The 11,995-nt window shown below is 32.6% G+C and overlaps 2 protein-coding genes across 2 annotated transcripts; one reads left to right on the forward strand and one right to left on the reverse strand.

Moving 5' to 3' along the window:
- The first annotated feature begins 2 nt into the window (after window positions 1-2).
- LOC142617040 (agamous-like MADS-box protein AGL61) lies at window positions 3-683 on the forward strand. The gene has a single exon (XM_075789741.1). It carries the CDS (start codon window positions 3-5, stop codon window positions 681-683), a length of 681 nt encoding a protein of 226 aa, XP_075645856.1.
- A 502-nt stretch (window positions 684-1,185) lies between these two features.
- Window positions 1,186-6,664, reverse strand: LOC142614529 (uncharacterized). Its single transcript, XM_075787064.1, has 7 exons — window positions 6,331-6,664; window positions 3,795-3,968; window positions 3,611-3,703; window positions 3,449-3,517; window positions 2,361-2,567; window positions 1,720-1,845; window positions 1,186-1,547 (listed from the first exon to the last, which is right to left on the reverse strand). Exons 1-7 carry the CDS (start codon window positions 6,586-6,588, stop codon window positions 1,392-1,394), a joined length of 1,083 nt encoding a protein of 360 aa, XP_075643179.1. The 5' UTR covers window positions 6,589-6,664; the 3' UTR covers window positions 1,186-1,391.
- Between the last annotated feature and the right edge of the window lie 5,331 nt (window positions 6,665-11,995).

Here is an 11,995-nt window from a genome sequence, read left to right on the forward strand (position 1 = left end):
TCATGTCAATGAACAAAGCTAAAAGCAAAGGTCGACAGAAGATCGAAAACAAGTTAATAACAGACTATCATTGTCGCGAAGTTACATTCTCAAAGCGCAAAAGTGGGCTCTTCAAGAGTGCAAGTGAGCTTTGTATACTATGTGGTGCAAAAATTGGCATAGTTGTGTTCTCCCTTACAGGCAAGCCATTCTGTTTTGGAAACCCAGATATCAACACAATCATAGACCAATATGTCAGTGGAAATCCACAAACAAATGTTGGTATAGTTGCTATTGCGGAGTCTCTCCAACAGGCTACAATTCTGGAGCTTAGCAAGGAACTCGACATGAAACTTAAGGAATTGGAAATCGAGAAGGAGCAAGGAGAGGCAATTGAAAAGCTGAGGAAAGAGATCCAACAAAAACTTATCTGGGAAGCACCTATTGAAGAGCTCGGTCTACGTGATCTTCAACAATTATCATTGTCATTGGAAAACCTTAAGAAGAAAATTCATGCTCGAGTTCACGAGCTATGTAATGGGGCTTCCTCATCTTCTTCATGGTCATTGCCATCCACTGACGCCACCCATTCGGTAGGAGCTTTTGTCACAGAGACAACAAACAGAGACGTGGAATGGCAAACTCAAAGGCAGAATGAGGAATTGAATAGTTCCTTGGATTGTCTGACTTTTGATGCCTTCTAACCTTCTCATCACTGATATGACCAAGACAAAGCACTTCTATAACTCCTCTTGGCAACAATATTAGTAATAGACTTCAGAACTTTTAATCTTAGGAGGGTTTTTTTTTTATGAATAATGTCTTGCAATGATATTTTTCTCGTCCCCATATTCCACATTTATAGTTATTCTTGAACTCTTCCTATGTTTGGATTAAGACAAGATTCCAATTGTTACAAAATTTTCTTTTCAGGGAGTCTGTGAATGATATGGAATAGTGTAAGTTTTCTTGTGATGATCATTGATGGTTTAATCCTAAACAATAGGAGTCACATTTTAAAGAATCGCCCTTTTTGTTTGCGTTGCCAAAAAGAAATTAGTTGTTTTTGTCGTCCAAATTAAGCTAGAAATATGAGCACCCAAATTAAGTTAAGCCCTACTTTTCTTGCACGCTAAGGAAAATAGTGGATTTGACTTTGGAGACTATTTTGTTTCTTCTGTAAATTTAAAGACATTTCAACAACTTGCAAGAAAAAACTACGTAAATTATTGAAATTAACAACTCTAAAGTGCCATCAAATCTGTTTTTCTGGCCATACAACAATGAAACAATATTATTTCTGTGCATAGAACAATGAAATTACATTTTGTCAGAATGTCAGCCTTCTTTTTTGAAACTCATCAATCCAGAAAGCCTTAAGATGCAGTTTGGAAACTAATTGCTACCAGTTATCAAGGCTCTCCTTTGCTCCCTTTCAGATTGATAACTGCAAGCTCCTGTTCAACAAACTCTCCTGCACACATAGACGGATATTTGCTGGCAAGTGGTGACTCAGCAAAGTGACCCAAGGGCTTCAACACAGCATCTGATGCTATGTGGGAAAACAACTATATATATAACAGAGATAAAAGAAGTCAAAAATACTAAATCGAAAAATAAATGGTCATAAATAAACATGACATAGAAAAGTCATTCACATTGAGATCACTAAAGATGCCAACTTAATAGAAAATATGACGATGGTGTAATGCTGATACTGGTATAATTGAGATTACTAACCGTTGAAGATACTCTCCACAGGCTGCGATTTTGTTCTGATGCTCGATTGATTGCTTCAATCGTCCTGTCAGTGACAAGTACTTCATGCATTCCAGCTATGCAGTCTCCAGCAGTCAACCATTCTATCTGTGCATAATTGAAATGCAAAAGGGAGATAATTAATCTACAAATTAGAAACGCATATATCATAGCTAGCCAATCGCACTACTTGAGAATTTGATTGAATCCTTGTCCAAAGAATTAAGGATAGAAGTGCTGAAAACCAGAGCCCGTTGAAGAGAAAAGGCAAACGAGTTCCTATGTGTGATGACATTGTCTTATGCTTAAATATATATCGTAAATAAACAATATATTTTCTATTATTTGTACAAATAAATGACTTGACACTTTCTATGATCACACTCAATTGAATTACAAGTAAAACACACACACACACACACACATATATTCATTTTTTAAGCAGCCAAGTAATGGGCAACCCAAATAAAAATGTCAATAATCAGGTAGCTCCTAACATCAGGACGCCAGACATAGTGTAACCCTATAACATCTTGCCTCACATTTTGTAATTTCCCTCTTAATTGCTTTTCCCATATACTAGTTCACAAACATAAACACCAAACATCAGTCTTTACTATTACCTGTTTTCCTGTTTGAATGAGAAGACATCCTACAGGAACCTTCACCTCAACTTTTTGCCCATTTCTGAGCCAAATGTTGAGACCGGGGAATCTACTTCTTCCATGAATGGTTAGAAAATTAAGGTCATAGTGATATCCTGCAAAAACAGTACCTTCCTGGCCATAAAACCGGAGGTCGCTCCCTGTAGGAGCAAGAAGATGTGGTCCCTGGGTTTTGAAAGGAAAATGCCCTTGTTATAAAGTGCATAAAGCTAAGAAGCATGATAATGGAACAAAAAATAATATGATTCATACAATGCCTTAACTATTACCAACAAAAAATATCATAAGAAAAATTGCTAAAGCATGAAAAAGGCTAGTAGATAAGATGCACACAACACATCTTACCCATTCCTTTTTCTCTCCTATTTATCATTGCCCAGGCCTTTGGAAACACATATCAATAGGGAATTAAGAAGGCTTGTGTACTTACTCAATCATAGACTGCACTGAAAAGAGTTTTTTTTTTTTTTTTTTTGGATAAGCCGAAAAGGGAAATTTTATGGAGCAATAGTTCTTTCAACCCTTTAGATACGTTACAAATTGGGGCTTTTATGTCACCCGCTGCCTTTATATTCTTTTTTTCTTTTTTTTCTCTTATCTCTTAACTTGCAAACCCCATGCATAAAGAAATTAATTTGAATTATACAAGGGAAATGAGAGAGAGAGAGAGAGAGAGAGAGAGAGAGAGAGATATTCAATCTGCAACTTCTAGGCTCTTAATCTGCTATTACCAGATAACTGGACAAAATTGCATAACATGAGAGAGAGAGAGAGCGAGCGAGCAAGAGACAGGAGAACAAAAAGGAAAGGACTAATCGGGACCCTATGTCGCTCATCCCATAGCACAAAAGTTGAGGAGTGCATTTTTCCACAGAAAGTAGAAAAATACTAAGATGTGTCATCATATCATTCACAAAATCACAAGCAACAATCCTTTCTTTGTTACCATCCACTTTTAGTTTGAAAAAATAAACAAAGCATCAATGAGTTTGAGACAGACAGAGACAAGTGGTGAGACAACTGTAAATGTTGACCATTTGTATTACCTGCTTCATAAGAGAAGTGAACGCATCCTTTGGCAAGTCAAACCCAATTGCTGCCATTTCAGCTACAACCTGAGCCCAAAAAAAAAAAAATTGTTACACGATAACTTTAGAAATTATGCATAAGGAGTCTTACAAGTTAACTGAACCACACTGATGAATTACTTCTATTGCTGCTATCATTTTATATCCCCATGAATCCATGGTATCTTTCCAATCAGGAAAACCTTCAGGTATGACAGGCTCTGAGTTGAGTTCCTGCACAAGAGAGATGACAATTAAAAGGACAAATCAAATCATATTATATAAAAAAAAAATTTTAAAATTTTGAGAAGGAAAAATGTGAGACCTGAAATCGGGTGTTTGAAGGACGAGGACCCACTCTCCACATGTATCGCCACTTGCGATCTGGCCCTTCAGGAGTGGCTGGTTGGAACTCTTTCGGCATTGCTTTTAACTTCTCTTGCATCTCTCTATCAACAAGGCTTCTTGGAACTTCTACTCCCTCTGGTGTTACCCCAACCTGTTATCTCCATGTGTGCCAAAAATTCAATACTTAAATAAATCAGTGCCAATTTACTTATTAGATTGGTGCCCGTAACAGGGTGGGGCATCAAGTACATATATCTTTAGTGAAAGACAATACTCAACTAATGAAGGACCTTTTTTCACTAACTATGAGCATTTTCCATGCCATTTCTTTTTTTTTAATTCCCAAGAATCAACATCTAAAGGCATTAGAAAAAAAGAAAGGAGACAAAGCTTTAACCTCCTCTACAAATCAACTTTCAAAAGAAGCCACTAATGACCTACTTCACATTAAAACAGAAATACCGTACGGTGTGCCCTCTAATTGCTAATCAGTTATGGTCTTTCAGGCCTCTATTCTTCACCCACAACATACTTCCAGAATTCCAATCATTTCATTAAAAACAATAAAACATTATAAGTGCAACATTGATTTAACAGCCATGGAACATTAGTTTTAATCACATCTTATATAACATTCAAACAAGACAATAAAAGTAAAGAGACCAACAATTGGTTTTTCCAGTCCCCACTTTCAAAGTTCCAAACTTCCTCTTTCATTGCCTAAATCTCCTGGAGCACACTTAATTGGTACCCCATATTCCCACAACAGCAAAAAGTTCAACACTTAATGTTTAAAATTTGAATAAACCTTTAATTTCTAAAATTTCCTGCTCTTTTCTCTAATTTTCCGTTCTTTTCTCTAATTTTCCAAGCAAACAACCAGAACCAAAAAAAATGAACTTTTCAAGGTTTTTAAATCCAACTAACATTTTAAACAACCACAATTATTACCTTTTTCACTTCCTCCACATTTTCCAACCAACCTGAGATCCTCTAGAATTCCTACCCTAACTCCACAACTCAGTTCTTAATATTTCAACCATTCGTTATTAAATAAGTTGTTTAGATTTTACCACATCATGATTCAATGGAAAATTTAGGGAGGACTAAGCCATTGGAAAAGGTGTCAATTAAAATTTTATTCATCATAAACTGCTTACAATAGTATACTTTGTGTCATTTATATAGGGAAAATGATCCAGTCCAACAAAATGTAGTCATTTCATATTTTGCATTAAATTTTACTAATATAAAGGTGTATCCTTAAATGATATTGATATGCTTTTAGATAGCGGAAATAAAGAGAGTTATTTTTTCAGCCTTTTGAAAAGAGTAACGCTAGAGATAAAAACATTTTTACAAACTGCTGATATGATGAGTGGTTATTAGTAAATGAAAAAATGATATAAATGGCGGGCCTAGATGAAAACTAATAAGAAGATGGTCACATCAACAGTTTGTAAAAATGCTGTAAAATCATTTGTGGCTATAGCATTACTCTTTTGAAAATGAGTTGTTTTTCCAAGAGTCATGTAGCTCAATTTCAATCCCCCTTCCTCAACTATTGAATTTGAGTTATACCAACCAAAAAAAAAATAAAGGCTATTTTAAAAGATTGTGTATAAAAAAAAAAGAGTAAGGTTTAAAAAAATTATACTTCAAGACTTTTTTCCTAAAAAGTATAACTTCAAAATGAGATACTGAGCCTGTTTGATATATGTATTTAAACAAAAATTTTCAGTTTTTTTGGAAATACAGGTGGATTGAAAACTATATGAAAATACGTATAATGTTATTTAAAAACTGAAAACAACGTTATTATAACAACATTACGAAATTACCAAACGAGCCCTAAACAAAGGAATAAGAGCCCTACAAATCTTACTATATAAACCAATGTGTCATCAATCAAAAAAAAAAAAAATTGAGTAATACAAAAATTCATTTATTATGTTATTAAAGTAGCACTAATCACATTCATTATACCCTCAATTTATAAGCTTTTTTTATATTAATTTTAGCTTTTCCCAAATAAAAACTTAACCTTCACATTTAGCATTTCCCAAATATAAATAATAAAATACATACAAAAAAATATGCATAATGAAATTACATATGGAAATAAAATAAATCAAATAAGGAAAACAAAATTATAACAAGTACATAATATAATTATTATGGAAATTAAAAATAAAAAAAAATTTGACATATCTGTACTTAGCAGTTAGCATCAATCACAATCAAAAAATTCAGACAAAAATCAATCAAACACCAACAAGTCTGATTTGGTGTCCGTGCCACATCAGCATTATAAAAAAATTTTAATTTACACTATTTTTTTATTTTTACATTTATTTAAGTTTATCTAAACCGTTCATTCAAAATTAACAATAAAAAAAAAACTTACTAAAGATCTTAAGTCAACACAATGCAAAGACCAAAACTTTACTCTCTCTTTTTTTTTCTCTCACATTTTCTCACCAACCAAACAAAACAAAAGAAACGAACCGAACCTGGTAATGCAAAGCGGGTCGCTCCTGTTGGCGTTTGAAGTCCACGGGTCTCTCGAAGTACTTCTCCATCATATCTATGAACCGATCGTTATCCTCCACCGTACATCGTGGATCCTTCACCAACAGCGCCCCGGTTTCTCTCAATACCCGACTCACTTCCTTGCACAACCCGATAACTTCGGGTCCGGGTTTCTCCGTCGACGGATCTCCGTTTAGAACCGCCAGATATTCTTTCAGATCGATCACTGGTAGCTCCATTCTGTTAAAAGAATATCAAAAAGTTTTTTTTTTTTTTTTGGTGTGAGAGAGTTTGTGCTGGCGGGAGAGAAAGTAAGTTGGGTTTCTTTTTTGCTTTTTTGGTGCTTTTATGTTTGAGTATTTAAGTGGGACCCTCGGCGCACGTTAGCGGTTTTTTTGGGTTAAATTTATGATTTAGTGGAAATTACAAGTTATCCGTGCGTGGCTTAGCCAAAATTTAAATTTAGGTTGTTTATTTGTGTTTTGAAAGGTTATGAATTAAGTATTTTGTTGAATTCTTTTTTAACTTATTCAATCTTATATTTTTATATTTTTTGTGTTTTTTGAGAAAAAATACGTAAAAATTGAGTAAAATATAATATTTAGTTCTGTTTGTAATAGATGTGGATTATATAATTTTAATTGAACTTACTTTAGGTGGATAAAATATCAAATTTTAAATCACGAAACTTGAATTTTAGTCAAACCACATGTAGGTAAGTTATCCTTTATGATTTTAAAAACATAAAGTCATAAAACTATTAAAGAATAGGAGGAAAAAAAAAACTAGTGTCGAGATAATCACTTCACAAATATAAATGCTTTTAAGATGTGGGGGTAAGAGTCAAAACACTTAAATTAGATTAGTGTAAATCAAATCGGTTTTGGGTTTGAATCCCTATTGAACCAACCGATCAAGTTTGATTTTTAATATGAGGTATTGTTAACAAGTGCCCCTTAAAAAGTAATTATTAACAAATTATTTTGAAAGGTTTTGATGCCATTTTTACGAGAAATAAAAAAAAGATTATCAAAACATTAAATTTTTTTAATTTTTTCATAAAAACTTTCTTAAATGGTTCACTTAGAACAACCGTTAACATTTCCCTTTTAATTTAAATCATTTAAACATAAGTCATCACTGAAATTTAATGAAAAGTAATTCAATCATCGACAAAAAAAAAAAATCACAACAATTGAGTTAGTAAGTGTTTACTCATTCTCATCTGGACCAAACACTAACATCCTTTTTTTATCAGCTACTAACAATCTTATCACATTTACAATTGTGAAAAAATTGTGTTACAAACACACAATTTGACAAACTATTTTTAGTTCTTACTTACACTTATCATTGACATTAGTTTTTTATCTACTATTAATAAACTGCAAGATGAAAGATTTTCAAGAATTTAGACAAATCTTTTTGTATCCATAGACTATTTTATTCAATGGGTGTCACTGTGGGTGAGTAGCGGACCAATGTTACATACACACAAAAAATGTACAATATTTTTTCTAATATTTGAGTTAACAAATTAATTTTTATTTAGTTTATAAACTCTTACACGTGGTTGACTTCACCGGACCTGCGGCGCACGTTAGCCCTTGTGCCTTCGAGATTCGTGTTAAATGATGGAGGGGGAGTTTTGCTTGCGTGTGATAAGTGTACACGCGACGTATATACTTGAAATTGGTATTGGGTGTACACGTGGCGATATTGTGTGATATCAGGTGGAGATTCCTGGGATTGTGTCATTTTGTTTGCTTGTGATTAAGGTACACGAAAGGAATATGTATTTGTAATAATATTATTACTGAATTAGAGAGGAATTTTAAACGTGGGGTTTTGGGAAGTGGTGTAATTGGGTAATGGGATTGCAACAAGTCGTTTAAACAGAAATTTTCTTTTTTTTTTCTTTTTTAAAGCAAGATTTTGGCTGATGTTGATGATTTAATTAGATAAGGTTAGGCAGGTTTATAATATTTATGACTCGAATAGTGGAACCCAACCCGACCCACTTAAAAAATAAATTTTCATAACTCACCAATCTTTAAAAACTGACTCAATATGGCATGTTAAATTAGATATAATTTGTTTTAGCAGATTAGTGGATTGAGTGCACACCCATATAAATATCTAATGCATAATTTTTTTTCATTAGAAATAAATATATCTAACATAAAAAATTAAAAAATAAAAAGAAGTTTTTAAGCTAATTTTATGATACCACCGTACGTACCCCTAAGAAATTTTGTGTCATGATTCCTATTAAAAAAATTTATTCATTTTCCCACAATGATGAGGTTCCTACAAGATAATACAAATTTCAATGACTCTACAAAATGTTTATCAAAAAAAAAAAATCAATGACTCGATAAAGCGGCATTAATTAGAAGTATTTGAGTCTTCTATATGTCTACCATTTAAAACAAGCTACACAACCCCTAACATTATTAACAATGACCATTAAGAGATCAAACATAATTTTGACTATCCCCAAGAATTTTATATCCAAGTAGTCTTGTGATAACCAACTGTTTGCCAAGCTATATCTTAGACTTTTGCCTTTCAGCATTTTAATAGCACAAGACACTTATTCCCAACAACTTTATTCTTCTACTACGCAAACATTTTCTGAAAATGACTTCCCTTATCCTTTGAGTGAAAGTAATCAAAAGAGATATGATCCCTAAATTTCAATCTGTTCATGCATAGGGTTCAAAAGTAAATCCCCCTTATAAGAAAATTTTTAGGTACTACCTCCTCTCACATCTAGAGTAAAGAACACTGTTCTCTATTCTCTATAAACACCTAAATTAAAATTACTCTATCCTTGTAACCCCAATTAATTAGCTTGTCCTTAGTTGAGAGTCTGTCTTCAAGTGTTGAATGGCAAGCTAGCAAATTAAAGCATGCATTGGGAAATATGTTTTGAAAACCAGATTCTCCACAGATTAACCTCAAGATACTTCACCCTAATCTACTCCCAAGCCGAATAACAACTGAATTTATGATCAACATAAGATAGTCCCACCAATTAAATATTTTAAATTAGGATAGTGTGTGTTACATACACCCTACTACGCAAATATTGTTATACACATTTTTTAAATTGAAATCGTGTTTTTAACTCACATTTTTAGTTTAAAAAAAATTATCTTTTTAATTATTGGTAAGCTACACATGCACCCAAACCCAATAAGGCTTGAATCAGCTATTGCAATCTCAACCTAATACATATAACTATAAGGAAGCGTCAAGTTGAATAAGAACTTATTGACACCACTTGCTCTTCTCCCCCTACCAGCATCTCATCACTTAGTGTTAGTTAGGGGTGGCAAAATTGGACACGACCTGCGAATCCGACACGACACGACACAACACGACATAAAATTAGTAGGTTATGGGTTGAGGCTTAATGAGTTCATGTCATATTCGAGTTGACATAACTGACCCGTTTAATAAATGGGTTGGGTTAGTGTTCAACATATAGAACTCGTTTAACCTGTTTGACCCGTTTAATTAAAAGACATTTTACTAATATACCCATCAAACCCAAGGTATATGAACTTATTAGTTGTTGTGGTTTATTTTCTTTGACATATTGTGATTGATTATTTGTGATATTTAGATATGCATTAATTTTGAATAATTATATGTGATGCAATTACTTGTTAGTTATGAATTTTATATTAAAAATATTTTATTGTTTGTTTTTTCATAAATATTTTTTTTTTTTCATTTTGATAAAATTTGATAAACAAGTCAACACGACTGAACTGTTTAATAAATAGGTCATGTTAGGGTTGAAGAATCTTGACCCGTTTAATAAACATGTCAGATTAGTGTTGACCTATATAATCGGATACTCAAGAGTTGACACGACACGAACCCGACACGTAAACACGAATTACCACCTAGTATTAGTTTAGATAACATTTCTACCCCGCGTTTGGCGTTTGGTTGAAAAAATGTGGGTCCCACAGCATTGTTCACTGACCCACAAAAGTCATCCAAACACAAATTTCAATATAAATTTGGGTCTCACAGTACTATTCACACATTTCAAAATTATTTTGCTACAATTTTTTCAATTTTCAGCAAATAAGCGGTATCCAAATTAATACATCTAGTATTGTGAAGAAAGAACTTGCAGAGTCATTGATGATTATGTGCCCAAATTTTCATGTAAAGTTCCCTTTAGATGCAAATCAGGAGAATACAAGTAACTAGTCAAATTTTCAAAATTGAAAAAGTAAGAATCACCTTCCTTCTCTTTTTTTACGAAATCCTTTTTCGGCTAGGAATTGTAGTTTTATGTCAATGCAGGGAGAAAATGGGCTTTTGCCCTTATTTTTTTAAAAAAAAATTAGCACAATGTCCCTGTTTTGAGACTATATAACGATACGTCTCTGTTTTGAAACTCGATTTTCTTAGAATCGAGTTTCAATGTAGAACTCGAGTTCCTTGAAAATTTTCAATTTGAACTCAAGTTCCACAATTTTTTTTTTTTTTTAAAGTTTGATTTGACTATAACTCAATTTTTATTTTACATTGAAACTTGATTTTGAGAAAATCGAGTTTCAAAACAGGAACATATCTCTATACAGTTTCAAAACATGGACATTGTGCTAGATATTTTAAAAAATAGGGCAAAAGCTCATTTTTTCCGTTAATGCAGGTCATTTCGTCAGAACACTTTTTGAATAAATCCTTTTTCGGCTAGGAATTCTTTTCTTGGACTGCCAACTAATTCACATGGCAATTTGACCAAAAAAATTAAAAAATATAATTAATATAGTAACTGCATCATAGATAATAATTCAAAAGTAAAAATTTCTCAACATCACAAATAATCAATCACAATTTGTCAAATAAAATAAACCACAACAACTAATAAGTTTATATACTTAGGATTATTAAAAGGGTATTTTCATCAAATAACATTTGATTAAACGGATCAAACAAACCAAATGAGTTTCGTAAGTTGGACACGAACATGATGCATTTACTAAACGGGTTAGTTGTGTCAACCCGAATATGACTCAAACTCGTTAAGCGTATAACCCACTAACTTCGTGTCTTTTTTAGTCATGTAAAATTTTGCCACCCTTAATTATAATATCCCAATTTGGTGGGCATGGCACACCCGAAGGATAAAATTAATTTAAAGAAAACCTACAAATTAAACAAAGAAATTTTTTTGACTGCCGTGTCATTGATTAATTAAGTGGCAATCTATAACAGATTTGTTTTCCATAAAAAATTACATTACCTAGTATTATTATTATTATTTTGGAAAAACTAACGTAATTAAAAAAAAAATTTTATTAAATTCTTACACAAAAATTGCCTTTTATTGATTTATTAATAAAATAATAATAATAATTTATGGGTTTGGGCTATGGCTTCAATGGCGGTGGCAATGTAATTGTCGACACAAGTTTGGAATGCATTAAGAAACGTAAATTTTGATCTTTGCATTGCATGCCAACACTTCCTTAATGTAATCCTTATCTGATCAGGAGTTTTTTGACTGCCAAGTAAATCCTTAATTGTCTGAATAGGACATGTAAACCCAAACCATAACCAAGCCTCTATATAAGAATAACCTCCTTCTCTTCTAGTACAACTACCAATACC

The sequence above is a fragment of the Castanea sativa genome, chromosome 11 (assembly GCF_040712315.1).
Source record: "Castanea sativa cultivar Marrone di Chiusa Pesio chromosome 11, ASM4071231v1".
In the NCBI taxonomy this organism is placed as follows: Eukaryota; Viridiplantae; Streptophyta; class Magnoliopsida; order Fagales; family Fagaceae; genus Castanea; species Castanea sativa.